The 17,127-nt window shown below is 44.2% G+C and overlaps 2 protein-coding genes across 3 annotated transcripts in view; one reads left to right on the top strand and one right to left on the bottom strand.

Moving 5' to 3' along the window:
* The window catches only part of LOC123754125 (phosphatidate cytidylyltransferase, mitochondrial), a 158,497-nt gene extending 156,382 nt beyond the window's left edge, over positions 1 to 2,115 (bottom strand). The window contains exon 1 of the mRNA XM_045736323.2: positions 1,995 to 2,115. Within this exon, the coding sequence (XP_045592279.1) occupies positions 1,995 to 2,102 (108 nt within the window). The 5' untranslated portion in view covers positions 2,103 to 2,115. The remainder of the gene's footprint in view (positions 1 to 1,994) is intronic.
* Positions 2,116 to 2,584: 469 nt separating this feature from the next.
* The window catches only part of LOC123754124 (uncharacterized), a 33,765-nt gene continuing 19,222 nt past the window's right edge, over positions 2,585 to 17,127 (top strand). The window contains exons 1-2 of one of the 2 annotated variants that reach the window (XM_045736322.2): positions 2,585 to 2,662; positions 9,443 to 10,925. In XM_045736322.2, the coding sequence (XP_045592278.2) occupies positions 9,506 to 10,925 (1,420 nt within the window). In that variant the 5' untranslated portion in view covers positions 2,585 to 2,662; positions 9,443 to 9,505. Of the gene's footprint in view, positions 2,787 to 9,442; positions 10,926 to 17,127 lie in introns of both variants that reach the window. The other variant, XM_069308682.1, reaches the window with a different exon arrangement.

The raw sequence follows: 17,127 nt of genomic DNA, 5'->3' as shown, positions 1-17,127 counted from the left end.
CATTCAAGCACTAGGGTATTACAGTAAGTGTTTTAATTATAATATTTATTAACGTTATTATTTTTAATTTTTATTATTATTAGTATTATTATTAACAGGAGAGGATCGAGTGTGTGTGTGTGTGGGGGGGGGGGAATAATGGTACACATGTCCACATCCCAATGCCCGCCCTTCCAGGACTGGGGGTGCGGGGGTGTACAATAAACTATACCCACATCCGGCGGCAGCTTGTCGAAGGCGGAAGTGTAGCCTAGAGAATTTGTCATGATAATTAGTGATGACTCTTATTTTGATTATGGGTCTGTAATCCAGTTAAGCTTTTATTCTTAATTCATATTACAATGCTGGTAAAATACACTTCTTGATGATGAGTATGGAGTACAAATGAACTCATTGTGTACCCAAGTTCAAGTTCAAGTATGTTTATTGAGATAAGCAATAAATAAATCTCAAAGGGATAGAGTAGCTTAGGCTATTTCAACCCCCCTCTAATTCAAGTCCCTCAAGGGGCGCACAAATACTGTGACTACAAATAGACAAATAACATTACAAGAATCCAAACAAGAATTGTGAACCCTATACTCACAGGATGAATATAGGGTACACAATAAACTACCACTCACATCATGGGTATGGGTTGCACAAGAAACTATCGCGCAGAGGATGAATATGGAGAGCAAAGTAAACAAAGATTCACACGATGAGAAAGGGTTGCGCAATGTCCTATGACTCACAGAATGAGTATTAGCTGCACAATAAACTACAGGTCACAGGATAAGTATGGGTTGCACAATAAATTACAGGTCACAGGATGGGTATGGGCTGCACAAACTACCGGTAACAGGATGAGTATGGGATGCACAATAAATTACGGGTCACAGGATGAGTATGGGTTGCACAAACTACTGGTAACAAGATGAGTATGGGATGCACAATAAATTACCGCACAGAGGATGAGTATAGGGTGCACAAACTGGTTGGGTAAATGGAAATGGTTGGGTACATTTCCTTTCACCTAATGCGACTATTCATGTGTCCGGACTTTCAATTCAGTTATATTTATGCCAAAGTATTAACATGCAGCTTATATTTATGTCTTTATGATGACATAGAAAACTTCGTTTATTACAATATCTAGATTAAATTAACATTGATCTTCGGAAGGTCATAGTTCCCATATCGGTAAGGAGAGCGTCGGCCACGAAGCCTTGTTTAAAGTATGAATATTTTTCCTCTCTAATAAGGTATAATCTCTGTGATGGATTCACAAAAACTATTTTATATCTGCCTTTCTGATAACATATACAAATATAATCTTTATTTGTGAATATTTGTTAATTAAGCAATATATCAGAGGGCGTGTAGGGTTCGGTGTTCAATGAACGAAAAGGACTGGATCACTGTGTACAGGAGGCTGATATGGCAGCAAACACTCTCCTGGCGACCATATTTCTTGGATAAGTCGCTCCACACAATTGTCGCTTGGACCGTCGACTTCCTATGGCGTCACCTCTCACATATTTACGTCTCATTTCGTTATGAAATTAGATTATTTCAGAGAAAAAATAGATTTGATCATGTTCTACGTGTAGCACCAACATTATAGTAAGTAAATATACCATATTTCTTCATTACTTACGTAATGCTAATACGTTTTGGGTAGTTTTGGCCTGATTTGGGTGATTGGGGTAATTCTATGGACCGATCTGGCCCTGTCACTTGGGACAGCCAGAGACATTGTTATAGCAGAGATGTTCTGTTCTGTTCTGTTCAGAGATGTTCAGAGATGTACAAAATTGTGCACACAAGTGAAGAGTAACCCAGAAATCATGAAACCATTAAAGAACCTTGAAAAAATGTCTTATTTCCCAGCTCCAAAACAACAATTAGAAGTCTACCAAGACCCTCCAGGACCTTCGGCAGACATGTCCATGGAATACTAGCGCTTCTAACAATGACATTTCCCCCCGTGCATGTTGTTATATACAACTTACTCTGACATTCTTGTGGCCAAGTTGTTTGAAGACTCCAGAGCCATAAGCAAAGGCGAGAGAGTAGCCTCTGGGGAGCCTGTGAAGGAGCCTGTGGTAGCCGCTGGCCATGGCGCCCGCACTGGTCCCTATACACCTATAAAGTAAATAAATAAATAAATGTTTATTCAGGTAAGGTACATACATACAAGAGATTTTACAAAAATTGATAGATTTATAGAGCTAGTACATACAATGCCTAAAGCCACTATTAACTAACCTCTAGAATATCTATACTTATATTACATACACACACATATGTTGTATATGTACATATGTGAGTGCCTTCACACTCAGAACGTATTTACTACAATAATTCAGTGCCAATAACTTGGTAATTTAAATATTATTGTGCCACTGATAATACAACAGAATGAAATAATATGCATAACAAATGCTATATTAAAAATGTCATTATTAATAACGAAACTATAAAATATAAAAAAAGAATATCTAATATGTTATGTTAACACATATAGTGGATTAATTTATAAATTTATTTCTTCATTTCTTGAAAATAATTTAATTTTATCGTTTATACAAGTGGAAATTAACGGGGCGTGAGCTAGGAGGAGGTCGGGTACCGGTGACCACTCGGCCAGGACCCTATACTGACTCAAGTTCAAGTTCAAGTATGTTTATTGAGACAAGAAAGAAATACATCTCAAAGGGATAGAGTAGCTTAGGCTATTTCTACCCCCGTCTATCTACTGACTCTCTAGAAATAGAAATTGAAACTGAAATAAGGTTATTGAGGTAAAATACACACAAAAGGATGGGGTAGCTCAAGCTATTCTCACCCCGTTCAGTACATCGTGTTAATACATTCATTAATACATACGTCTGCCCAAAACGCTTTGCGTAATAGTGTCTTTAGGCATTGTATGTACTAGCTCTATCTGTAAATCTATCCATTTTTGTAAAATCTTTTGTATGTACCTTACCTGAATAAACATTTATTTATTTATTTACGTAGATACACATCACAAGCAATAAACGTATTACCGGACATTCTGAGAGATAAACATCTACATTTCCTCCTTTACTGTGTACAAATACAACAAATACAAATGTATTCAGGTAAGGTACATACATACAAGGTGATATACAATAGTTGATGGATTTATAGATAGAGCTAGTACATACAATGCCTAAAGACACTATTACGCAAAGCATTTCGGGCAGGAAAAAACACTAAGACTAAGTGAATTATCTTTTCTTTCTTCCACAGCTTTGTTTAGTGTAAATCTGTGACCTCTTCTTTTTGAAGTTCCAAATCTCTGGAATTCTTCCCTATCAATTTTGTGGTTCTAGTTACCAGGGCCATCTTAACAGCATTATGTGCCCCTGGGCAAACCAGTGTGCTGGGGCCTCTATGACAACCACTCACAGGAATAAAAAGTAAATGGTCGCTAATATTAAACATACATTATTTATTTTATTGGCACTTCTACAAAACTGGTGTTAAAACATTAAAAACATGCTGTAGAGCAGCAACAACTTCCTCCTGGTTCTCCATCTGGTGTTTCCTTCACTACAAGTCTTCCCTGCCTTCTGTGCCCCTCTTTGCCTTCTCAGCCCTTCCCTCTGCCTTTTGGTCCTCCTCACCACCTGTCCGTCCAGGTCATTGTCCATCCTTCTCCCAGCAATCTTCATGTTGACCGTTCCCATTCTTCTTCTCCTGTTAAGACTGTAGAGGCTGTCACCCAGTACATTGCTGCTGGTATGCCTGTCTGTCTCCGTCAGAAAAGTAAACCTGGCTCATCCCCCTTCTTCCTCCCTGGCGGGTAAGAAGGCTTCGCCCTATTCCTTACCTTCCGATTCTCTCCCTGCATCCCCTACCATTTCAGTGGCAGAGTCATCTATTCCAGCTATGGAGATTCCCTTGGTCCTTGATTCTCTCTCGGATGCTGCCCCAGATGAAGTGCACTCCCCTGTTGCTGTCCTTTCTTCCCCTGATTCACTTGACCCTCCTCTCCGATGCCTTCTTCCACTCCGGACTCTGTCAGTCCGCCTCTGGCCCATCATTCCGCTCCCTTGACTCCATCGACTTTGCTAGATTTACCTATGCCCCATAACCCCAATTTCACTGATCCTGATTCTAGTCTTACTTAGTATTCTGTGTTCATGATTGCCTTTGTTTCTCCCTTGTTCTCGGTTTCTGTTCTTTCTATTTTTGACAATGTCTATTCTTCAGTGTAATATTAGTGGATTTTATCATATGTCTAAATCTTATGGATTTTACGTATGATAAATCATGTGTCTCCACCATTACGACTGATACTCCTTTGTCCCAGATCTGGAAGAAAATCCGTAAGATGGCGGGTAAGTTTGCTCCAGATGTCTCGCCAGTTCTTCACCTTCGTGGTTCTATTGTGTTGGATCCGATGTCGGTTGCGACTGAACTGGGTTTCCACTTTTCGACTGTTTGCTCTGGTTCTCATCTTCCTCCATCTTTCCTTACTCGTAAGCCCCTTCTTGAATCTTGTCTCTTAGGTTTTTGCACACATCTCCAGCTTCCCTAAATCGATCCCTGGTCTCTCAGAACTCCAGTCTTCCCCAAACCCTCTGCGGTTCTATAGCAGCAGGCTCATTTGATATTCATTATGAGATGCTTTGCCATCTCCCTCCATGCATGTTTCAGTACTTACGTACTGAAACATGGAAAGTATGGGATTTCCGCCCCATTGCTCTCACGAGTTGCGTCTGCAAACTCAGAAAGTATGGTCAATGTTCGTCTGATGTGGTTCTTGGAACACTATTAACATCTCACCCTTTCTCAATTTGACTTTCACAAGTGTCGCAACATGACTGATGCCTTGGTGAACTTGGTCTGTATTTGTACTGCCTTTGCTGCGAAGACCTGTGTTGTTACTGTTCTTTATGGCGTGGAAAAGGCATATGACACCACCTGGAGATACCATATTATGTACCAACTCTGTTCTTTTGGCCTTCATGGTAATCTCCCTCTCTTCTGCCAAAGCTTTCTCTCTAGTTGTTCCTTTAGAGTGAGACATGGTACCACTCTCTCTCTTTCTTTTCAGCAATATGAAGATGTACTCAAAGGTTAGTGTTCTGAGTACTACTCTTCCTGGTTTTCCTCAATGGTCTTCTTTCCTCCCTTCTCCCTGGCATTTTTCTCATCTCTCTGTTGACGATCTTACCCTTGGCTGTCGAGGTGATGACTCGCTTTTCCTTCAATGGCGGCTTCAACTTGCAATTAATGCCGTGTCGTCCTGGCCACCAATCATAGCCTCAAGTTTTCTACAACTAAAACTTGTGCTGTGACTTTAACTTGAAAGCAGGTCATTCCTCATCCCCCTTTGTCTCTTTATAGTAATCCCCTCTTGTACAAAGATTTTGCTAAGCTTTTGGGGTTAATCTTTGACATTGTCTTGGTTGCCCCATATCTCTTACCTCCGCATTAAATGCTCTAAGGCCCTAAACTTAACACTTTCGCCCGGGCATGACACAGCATTGCGTCATCCATTTACTGTCGGTAATGACGGGCATGACGCAACATTGCGTCATCCACTTTAAATAATCGCCAAAAATCAGGTTTTTATCCGATTTTTTGGGGACTGGTTTTAAAATGCGCGCCGATGTCTTCCCATTTTCTTTGTTGCGCCTCGTGGCCCACAGGCGGCTCGGCACACGCCGTCGGCCCATTGTTTTCGCTCCACTGTTGTGACCGGTGTCGCCTCCCCTCGCATCTGAAACGTGTGAACATTTCGGCTATTTTCCGTGGCTATATTTCTTACTGCGGCTTTAGAAACTATCTACGCTTACTCCACGATGGATAGTGATCATGAACAAGGCCCTTCCAGGAAGAAAATTGCGAAAGAAAGGCGTGAAAAGGGCGGGAATTGGGAGTGTAGCTGAAAGGCATCTGAGCGCTCATACGCGGCTAACGTGTGGCCCATCTTCAACTCGTCGGCGGTTGGAGCGTGACCAGGTTTTTTATTTTATATGCTAATGTTCCTCTAGAGAATTCTATTGCGAACCCATTGAGACCAAAATGAAAGACCTAGGACAAAAATTGAGGTGACCAGAGTGAAAATAGTGAAAACATTTTATCGCGTTTGCGCGCTCCTGGGTAACTCGTTCACACTTTCTCTGTTTGCTGCGGGTAATTAGCTAGGCTTTTGGAGTTTATATGCATTTAGTGCTGTAGAGAATTCTATTGCGAACACAATGATACCAAATTTAATCTCGTAGGACGAGAATTAAGGTGACAAAGTTGAAGAGAGTATACACTTTTCAGAATTTACGCGCGCTCCCGTGAAACCCTGGGACCCAAATCGCACAGTTGAAGGGTGGCACGCGGGGTACGCCAAAGTGTTAAGGTCTTGTCCCATGCTTCCTGGGGAGCTGCTAGGTGCATGCTCCTCTCTTTACATTCATCGCTCATGCTGTCTAAACTCAATTATGGTTGTCTTACTTACTTGTCTGCCTCTTCTTCTACTCTTCGCCATCTTGATGCTTTGCACCATACTGTACTGGGTTACGCCTCAGCTCTGGTACCTTTCGTTCGACTCCTACCCTAAGCGTGTATGTTAAAACTGGCATCCTGTCTCTACAGGATCGCAGTGATTGCTTCTGTCTTCGTTCCCTTGCACGGTCCCTATAACACCCTCACTCTCACTTATATCTTACTTTGACGTTTACCACTCCTGTGGTCCCTGTTCCCTTTCACCACCTACCCCTTTCTGTACGGTTGTCTCGCTTGCAAGGTTCTCTTTTCAGTTCATGTTAACAATGTTTCTCATGTTGTTCCCTCCTTGCCCCCATGGAGGGTCCTCCTTCCTAAGTTTTGTAAATCCTTGACCCACATGACTAAAGCTTTTACCCCTCCTACAGTTTTGAAACACCTTTTCCTTGCACACTTTTCTTCACATTCCCACTTCATTTTCATCTTCACCGATGGTTACAAGACTGCAGACAGGGTAGGATGTTTTTCATGACCACACCTATTTGTGTCGCCTGCCTCTAGAGACTAGCACCTTCACGGCAAAACTTCTATAGTCCCCGTGGTGTAAGTGGTTAAGACGCTCGCCTAGCATTTCGCAAGCGCTTTATTCTGGGTTTATATCCAGGCTGGGGAGGATTTACTGGGCACAAATCCTTAACTGTAGCCTCTGTTTAACTCAACAGTAAAATGAGTACCTGGTTGTTAAAAGATTTTTCGCGAGGTCGTATTCCAGGAAACACAGGATTAAGGACTTGCCCGAAACGCTACGCGTACTAGTGGCTGTACAAGAATGTAAGAACTCTTGTATATATAAATCTATATAAATAAAAATGGAAATGTTCGTTTGTTCAAAATCGCTAATCTCCGAAAGTACTTCACCGATTGCTTTGAAATTTTCACACAACGTTCCATTCGCATCCGGCCAGGTTTTTATATACATATTATATGAATATCACATCTATGATGGGAAAAAAAACATGCTTTTTCTGTAAAACAGTGTTTTTCATGTGAGGGAAATCTTCGAAACCTCTTTACCAAGGTTTCGAAGATTTACCACAGCTTTACCACAACTGGGACTGGTAAAACTATGCTTTTCTTGACAAACAGCGCCATTTGTTGCATGTAACAGCAACACACATGCTATACTAAATATGTTACAATTGTATTTCAATGTTTCTGATTGCACTGATAAACTGAATTTTCATAGATTTTGATCTATTTTAATTTTGATTTAATTATTTTGTGTGAATTGCATTGGAATTCAGCTGTGTTGTTTACCATACTATTCATTTTGTGAGTACAGTTTATTTTTTTATTTTTTCATATTTTCATTTCATTTTTTAACTTTTCTTATAGTTCAGTGATGGGAACATATGATCACTTGATGTTCCCAATTTTCTGATGGGAACATCAGACCGTTTGGGAAGGCATCGAACGAGGGAGTGGGGAATGGTGGGGATGACGAGGGGAAGGGAGTGAGAAATGTTGGGGAGGACGAGGGGACAAGGGAGGAGGTAATGGTGGGGGAGGACAAGGGGGACGGGGAGGACAAGGGGGACGGGGAAGTTTGGGATGGTGGGAACAAGGGGATGGGGGAATGGAGAATGGTGGAGAGGACAAAGGGACAGGGGAGTGGGGCATGGTGGGAAGGAAGAGGGGATGGTGGAGTGGGGAATGGTGGGGAGGATGAGGGGACGGTGGAGAGGGAAATGGTTGGGTGGCCGAGGAGTCGGTTGAAGGGGGATTGATGGGGAGGACTGGGGGACAGGGAAGGTTGCTGTGGCTCAGCAACGCACATGCCTTGCTGAGCCACAGCAGCGTGTGGCTGGGTACTGCTAGTAAATAAATAAAAAATAAACTATATGCTATTTTGTATGCTCTCCATTAACTGTTTTCTCGCAGTCAATCTTCCTTTGTTGTTGTGGTCGACTCTCGCAGTGCCCTTGTGGCTCTGGAGTCATTCAATTCAGTCCATCCTGTGATAGTGTCTAAATTCAATGTTGGCTGTTTCTCATCTTCAGCAGGTTTAAGACAGTGGAGTTTTGCTGGGTTCCCTGCCATATTGGTGTTTCCTTAGATGAGTGTGCAAATGCTACCGCTAAGGAGGCTGTCCGCACTTGTCCCATCTCCTGTAAAGGTGTTACTTACTCTGACTTCTATCCAGTTATTCATTCCTCAATCCTTGCATGTTAGCAGGGTCATTGCTCTTCTGTTACTGGTAACAAACTGCATGCTCTTAAGGGTAGAGTGTCCCCCATAGCTTTCCTCCTACCACCGTATCCGGCGGTGGGAAACGGCTCTGGTGAGGTTACATATTGGCCACACACGTTTAACTCGTGGGCACTTAATGGAGCGCTGCCCTGCTCCATATTGTCCAAGCTGAATTGTCCCTTATACGGTCGAGCATATCCTTGTTGAATGTCCAGACTTCCAGGACGTGCGTGTGTCTTGCTTCACGACTGTCTCTCGCTGTGCGGTCACTTGTCCCTCGATAGAATCCTTGGTTGAATCAGATTCCTTTGATATCATTTGCCTTATGCGCTTGTGTTCTGTATTAGTATTCTTAGTGATATTTAGTGCCTTTCGAATATCCTGCACATTTGATGGTGCTATGTAGCCTTCCTGGCTTGGTGCCTTCTTTCGATAATTACTTATTTCCTGTTTTGTCTTAATTTGAGCTAGTAAATTGCCAGATTGATGAGTGTATAATGAACTGGTTTGATCTTGTTCAGTATATGAATGAATGGTGATTGAATGGTAAAGAGGGGGAATTCAAGTGAATTTGAGGGTAGAAGGAAGGGAAGAGGAGCAAGAAGATGGGCAGACCTGGAGAGTGAATAGACTATGTAATGAGGCTGAAAATGGGAAATGAGGTGGTGGTAATATGTTGTACATACTTTAGTGTACTGTATATGATATACATTTTGACCTTTCTTTTCAGATTCACAGAATGACATTGGATTCAAGATTCATCAGTTGTATGTAAAATACAAGAGCAGCAGAAATGTTAAGAGTAATAGCAAAAACCTTTAGAATTGGGCAAATCCACACTGCCCTCCAAAAGCATAAAAAGTTTTGTAATTCAAGTATCATTCCTCTACCCTACAACCTTTCTCATGTATGCCAGTATGCTACTAGATCTAAACAGACTTCATTTTCTGAGGAAGACACGCTGAGCTATAAAGTACAACAATATTTGCGAACTAACACCAAGTGTTTAGTTGCTGACATTCCAGGTGCTGATCAGTGTAGCAGCAATGTGTGCAATGATGCTTATGCTGTGCATCAAATGTTGCTTGTTATTTCCCATAGTTTACTACCAAAAGCAAATGATGTCCTGAAACTTTTTTCATTATATTCAGTATCAGACCATTCTATTTTGCAAGACATTATATCCAAGAAATCCCTCATGATGACAGTAAAGAGAAAAATAGGCGAAAGTGTATCCTACATGACCAGAGATGAACTAAGACATTTTGCTGAAACATTAAAAGAAATAAATATTAACACATCAAAGTTTTTAGTGAAAATTGCTGGATTTATTGACTTGGAATGTGAAAAACGAGCATGGGTAGCGAATATTGAACAGTGTTTGGATTTGTTTGACATTCTGTTAATATTGTATGGAAATAATATCTACAGAAAGAAGCAGTATGACATGTTCATGGCATTATTTGAGAAGCACATAAATTCACTTCAGCCTCAACATTTGGTGCAAGTTCTTCATTATGTGGGAATTGGTAAGAAAAAAAAAATTTCAAATGATTTTGTTGAGAAACTAGTGAGAAAGTTGGATACTTGTTATCAAGATTTACCTTTTCAAGATGCTGGCATAGCAGCAGCTGGTATATTTAAATCTAATTTTAAAATGAATGAATCGTCACCATTTATACATAAAACTGCACATCATCTGGAATCTAAAATTAGGGAATGCTTCTCCCTGTGTGACCTAGAATCATATGGTGTTGTTGCAATGATGAAACTCATTCGTGCAGCAAAATACAGAGATAGCAAAGTTATGTCTGCTTTGAATACTTTTATACTGCACACAGATATAAACACTCTTTCTCCTCAAGTTGTTTCTCACACTCTGGCTCTCTATGCTAACAGCTGCATATACCAACATGAAGTCTTCACTAAACTAGAACACACAGTAATCCAACACTTGAGAGCTCCTTCACAAACTGTACGCTTGAGAGATCTGTCTCGAGTACTTTGGGCATTTAGCCATGTAAACCATCAATGTAATGAAGATTTATTCAAAATAGTTGATAAATCTCTCATGGAATTTGTTTACAATGGCGAAGTAGATATATATCCACATTTTCTATCAAGTACTCTATTCTCCATGGCAATTCTTGGACATTATCCCGAAGAACTCATCAAAGAAGTCTTCAGGCTTAAAAGAATTCAGCGTTTACAAGGTAAGGAAATTAAAATTTGTAGAACTTTTCAAGTCAACTTATTTTATGTAAGTGCAACCTTAATTTGCCAAACTATACAGGACCAATATGTTGTATCAACAGATTCATTGCAACTGGAGATGCCTTCAGGAGCCATTTGTATGATGCACTTTTCTAGGAGGGTTCCAAGGTTGCTTCCTGTTGCTAGGTGCTCTGGTTAACTCCTCACCTATCCAGTCACACCAGACTCTAGCGAGTCAATACAAGCCCACCAGGGATCAGAGGCCAGAACCTGGCCCTCCCCTCAGAGGCGCAGAGAGCTCGGGAATTGTGATCACCCTCGCCACAATGGCAGCCATCAACAAGGTAGGGAGAGACAAAACACACAACAACTTGAACAAATTCATTGCAGCTCATCAAAGTTGTGACACAACAACTTGTCAAATGATCTGACCAGTAGTCAGATAGTTCACCCTCAAGTTCCAACTGCTCACCATCAGATAGTAGCACTGGGAGCTCATGGCTCAGTCAGTGAGCCACCTCAGTCAATTGCACGGTGCAACAGTAGTTGTTACCGCTCCCAGTTGCTGCTAACCCTTTGGGTCCCAGTTCTTTCCAAATAAGTGCTGGCCATCTTTTGGACATTATCCTTCAGGGGCTCATCTCCTTGTATTTTGTTCCAATTTGAAGTATTTGCTTCACAAGCACATGTCTACAAGCCTTACTTGTTGTGTGAACCTCGTTAACTGCTCACTCAGTTAACTTCGTTAACTCGCTTAGCAGTTAACTTGGTTAACTTGCTTAGCAGTTAACTTGGTTATCTCGCTTAGCAGTTAACTTGGTTAACTCGCTTAGCAGTTAACTGAGGTTAACTGCATATCTCGAGCTGCATGTATCCGGGGTTACCCTTTTCTAGGTACTGGCTGGTGTTGCCCCCTGCCCTGACAGGCCGGCCTCCAGAGAAAGGATGCCCTGCCCTGAGTTTTGCATGGGTCAGTGACTCCTCTATAGGCTCTGTGGTTGGGGGTTCAAGGTTCCTTCTCAGGTGCACAAGGATTCACCTTTTTCCAGTCACATTTGTCCCATTATGATGGGTTAGGTGCCTATATATTTTATACAGTCTCCGTGGTGTAGTGGTAAGACACTCGCCTGACGTTCCGCGAGCACTATGTCATGGGTTCGTATCCTGGCCGGGGAGGATTTACTGGGCGCAATTCCTTAACTGTAGCCTCTGTTTAACGCAACAGTAAAATGTGTACTTGGATGAAAAAACGATTCTTCGCGGCAGGGGATCGTATTCCAGGGACCTGCCCGAAACGCTACGCGTACTAGTGGCTGTACAAGAATGTAACAACTCTTGTATATATCTCAAAAAAAAAAAAAAAAAAAAAATATATATATATATAGGCACCTAGGAGGACAACCTCCACCTAAGAGGACAACATGCCCCAGATGTAATAGGACCCATTATCACCACACCAGAAATAAATATCTCTTTGATATCCCCAGGATCAAACTTAATCTGTGTAAACGCTCTATGCAAATAAAGGGACCTAGTCTATGGAACTCACTCCCTAGTGAATTGAAAAGCTGTCAAACTTTTGCCTCATTCAAAAACAAAAACAAAAAGTACCTAATTTCATCTTCGTAGTTTCCTGGTTGATACCTGGTTGATGGGGTTCTGGGAGTTCTTCTACTCCCCCAAGCCCGGCCCGAGGCCAGACTTGACTTGTGAGAGTTTGGTCCACCAGGCTGTTGCTTGGAGCGGCCCGCAGGCCCACATACCCACCACAGCCCGGTTGGTCTGGCACTCCTTGAAGGAAACAATCTAGTTTCCTCTTGAAGATGTCCATGGTTGTTCCTGTAATATTTCTGATGCTCACTGGTAGGACGTTGAACAACCGTGGACCACTGATGTTCCTACAGTGTTCTCTGATTGTGCCCATGGCACCTGTGCTCTTCACTGGTTCTATTCTGCATTTTCTTCCATGTCGTTCACTCCAGTACGTTGTTATTTTACTGTGCAGATTTGGGACCTGTCCCTCCAGTATTTTCCATGTGTATATTATTTGGTATCTCTCTCATCTCCTTTCTAGTGAGTACATTTGGAGAACTTTGAGACGATCCCAATAATTTGGGATCGTCTCAAAGCTCTCCAAATGTACACTGTCTTCCTACACTGAGCTCTAAATTTGCTCTGTCTAGTGTTACTGTACCCAATCTCCCAATCTTTATGTACTTAATCCAAACAACTTTATCATTGTGTTCATTGCTGTCTTCTTTTATGTGCTAGCCATATGCTGTATTGTGCCTACTAATTTTTGTTAAACTACCATTCAAGCTGTCATTGCAATCAATCTGAGCTACCTATGTGCTTTAATATACCTACAATTTTCTCTCATCTTTTATTTTTTCTTGCTATGTAACTTTATCACTTTTTAAAATTTTGCTAGTATTTACCTACTTAAAATTTTCTTAGATTAAGGACCTGCCCGAAACGCTGCACGTACTAGTGGCTTTACAAGATTGTAATTACTATGCTATGTATCCTCGCAATTCCAATGTACCTTCTTGTACAGTATATATGTAAATAAATAAATAAATATTCTTGGCTGAATACAGTGGTATTTTCTGGGGGAGCCCCTTCGGCTCACTGGAGTTAAACGGGCTGATATGAATATATTAGACCCTGGCATCAATCAACGCACATGGAGTTCTAGGCCTACTGGGACCACGAGCCAGAACCTGGCCCCCTGGAGAGGCACAAGGAGCAATGGCCTATAGAAATTTTCCATTGTGGTTGGAAGCATTCTATGTCTGCTATCGACCAGATCAGGCACCCAGAAAGGTAAGCGCCCCAAAACAAACCCCTATTCTGGTTAAAATATTGCTACTGAAAGTCGATCTAGTGGACAGAACTCCCCAAATGAAAATGAACAAACGAGCATGAGAACACCACATCACCGTGACGCTGTCTGCGCAACGCCCCCTTCCCAGGAGGGGGAAGGGGAAGCCCCAGACCCCCCCGTGCAGGCAATCCACCCTGCAGTTCTGTGGCTGATGTGAACTGGCAAGGTCGTGTACCTCTGGCTCCTGTGTTTCCAGTTCTGTGCCTTTTGGTACTAAGTGGTGGTGCATGAGCCAGGAATTATTTCACAAGAGCTTGAACTGCATGTGCCTATGGTCCCCCTTCCCTAGGTGCCCTGTAAGTACTGCCCTTGGGGCTTGGGGGCCACCTTCCACAAGTCACCTTGGGGTCTACCTCTGCAAGGTCTTTTGCTGCTTGGTGATTGACTGCCCTTGGAGTCAGCTACGGTGTTTCATGCACCACTGTTTGCCTCTGGGTAGGGGGGTAGTTTTGTCACTGGTTAGGGCGCAGGGTACTGTGCAGCTAGTTTTCAACTCTCATAGTGGCTGGCTCTGTTCCGCCTGGGCATGTTGTCCTCTTGCGGGGGGGTTTTCTTTTGTTTTTGTTTTCCTGCCTGGTGGGGATCTGCCCCTTGGTTTTGGTCACACCCATTTATATCTTGTTGGTCCTCCACTAAACCCCCGTAAGTGTACACGTCCCAGGGGTTCAGCTTTAGCAGTTTGGTTGGTAACTAAAGGCGCCAGTTAGCAGTACCCTGCCTGGGCTTCCCTTAGCGAGATTACACGACTAAGAGTCCTGGGAAACCCTATGGAGGCTCTTTGATCCAATGGATGCGATCCCTGGGTCCCCTCTCTCTTTGTGCGAGTTTAAAGGTTGCTCTGTCCCCTTGTCTCAGGGTGACACTCACCAGTTTTGCCTCCGTCATCTAGCCTGTTAGGTTGGTAACACCTTCAACCCGGAGTCCTGTGAGTTTTGTTCCTTGTTTGTACTCCAGTACACCCAGTCCACTGATTCGTTTGATTCACAAGTCTAGCCTGGTCTCGGGCCAGGCTTGAGGAGTAGAAGAACTCCCAGAACCCCATCAAGCAGATCATTATATTTGGATGCAGGAAGCTTCGGCACTGCATGCTTGGTTTAGGTTGCTGCAGAGCACTACGTTGCTTGCTATCCCGGATGCCCCAAGACTGCCCCGTTTTGGTTATAGGGACCCGGACTTAGGGGTGCTAGTCGCTTTGACTTTGGTTCAGTCTGCACCCCCTTGTCCCTCCCCTTCTGTTGTTCGTCCTGGTCCTCCTCCCCTTCTGTTGTTCGTCTTGGTCCTCCTCCCCTTCTGTTGTTCGTCTTGGTCCTCCTCCCCTTCTGTTGTTCGTCTTGGTCCTCCTCCCCTTCTGTTGTTCGTCCTGGTCCTCCTCCCCTTCTGTTGTTCGTCCTGGTCCTCCTCCCCTTCTGTTGTTCGTCTTGGTCCTCCTCCCCTTCTGTTGTTCGTCCTGGTCCTCCTCCCCTTCTGTTGTTCGTCCTGGTCGTCCTCCCCTTCTGTTGTTCGTCCTGGTCCTCCTCCCCTTCTGTTGTTCGTCCTGGTCCTCCTCCCCTTCTGTTGTTCGTCCTGGTCCTCCTCCCCTTCTGTTGTTCGTCCTGGTCCTCCTCCCCTTCTGTTGTTCGTCCTGGTCCTCCTCTCCTTCTGTTGTTCGTCCTGGTCCTCCTCTCCTTCTTCAGTGCCGAAGCATCTGAGGGTTTCAGAGTCGGGGCAGGGTTTAGCTGTTGTTGAGACTCGGGCAGTTTCGGGGAATGCCCCTTCCAGTGTGGCAACGGAGGCATTCGAGCATGTTCCTCCAGCCGGAGCTTCTGGATCTGACCAGTGGACCCTCTTCATTCCTGCTTTTTCGATTGCTCCTGCCTTTTCTTTTGAGGCAGGGGCCTTGGAGGACAGCTCGGCCCTGGGTCGTCATAGGGAGGTTCCTGGGGCGAGGGAGGGGGTTGACTTGGGGGCCTTGGGCCCTCGTTGGACCATGCTTGGGTTTTGTACCCTCCAAGTGGGGGCTTGATGTTACAGGGAATGGGGTTTTCTTTTCCTTCCTCCTCGTATGAGTTGGATTTGACGTTAATCCCTTCCCGGGTTCGGTTCCGTGCTCCCTTGGGTTCTTTGGTCCCATCCTTCCAGAGGTTTTTGGCCTCCCGCATCCCACCTTATGTGGTGCGAGAGGCCAGTGCGGCTTACCTCCTGCACAACCCGGATTATGCCTCCATAATGGATCCTTCTTTCATGTTTGGATCTTTTCATTTCTGGGTTCCATATGAGGTTCCGGAGTTGTCCTGGCTTGCGAACTGCCCCTTTTTCTCATTGGAGGCGTGGCATATATTCTGTCGGTCCCACACGCTTGAGTGGGGCGAGGCTCATACGATGGTCTACGTTTTTCTGGGGGTCGAATTTGAGCACCTTAATGTGTGCCTGTTCGCCCCTGCCCTTCCTCAAGATGTCAGCATTGTGCGACTTCACGTGCAGGTTTCCACCCTCTCGGCTGCACTGGTCGCTGAGGACTTGCACACCCGTGGCCTGTTGGCGTCAGTCTTGCAGTTCTTTTCTCTTCTCGAGTTGTCCTCAGACTGGTATGATGAGGACATGGAGGAGCTTGGGGCCGCTCCTGGGTCTGGTATGTTGGTCTCGGCAGTGCGTGCGTCGTCTGCCCTTTTGAAGCTGTTCGATCCTGCGGGATGAGGTGTCACTGTTTTTTGCTTCCCATCTCGCATGCCGGCAGGCGGTGCTGACTACCTCCGTGTAATGGGCCCTGGCTCTCAGGTTTTCTTCACCTATTTGTCCTTGGCGTCCTTGCAGAGTCTGTGGTGGTGCAGTATCTGCAGGCAGCTTCTTCCAGTTGTCGCCCCATGTCAAACTTGTTGGTTCTCCGGGGATTCCATGGGGGTCTTCCCAGAAGGGTTGTGCTAGGGCTCGGGGTTCCTCCAATCATGGTAGGCCAGGGGTGCTTGTTTTGGAGCCTGCACAGCCCTCGGAACCGTTTTCATCTGGTGGGGGAGGTGATTGCTCTGTGTGAAGGTTGGTTTCACGTAAGGAGCATTGGCCCTTTCACGTCAGGAGCATTGACAGGGGAAATGGGGAGATGTTCGCGCTGTTTGCTCACGCCTGGTCCCACCATTTGTGGGCTTTTTGGGTTGTTTTGTGCGGCCTGCGGTGGTGTTGGGTGCCCCTCCCCCGTCCTCCTTTGGGAGGTTTAGGGTTGGTGGGGCAGGCCTCTTTTCTTGCGCTCTCTCTGGTCATCTCGGGGTGGGTTCGCTTAGGCATGGTCAAAATAACCTCGTCCCTCTGGTGGGTTTCCCGCCTGATTCCGGTTCCAAAATGGA

Source organism: Procambarus clarkii, chromosome 6 (assembly GCF_040958095.1).
Source record: "Procambarus clarkii isolate CNS0578487 chromosome 6, FALCON_Pclarkii_2.0, whole genome shotgun sequence".
Classification (NCBI taxonomy): domain Eukaryota; kingdom Metazoa; phylum Arthropoda; class Malacostraca; order Decapoda; family Cambaridae; genus Procambarus; species Procambarus clarkii.
This window is presented reverse-complemented; position numbering and strand designations above follow the sequence as displayed.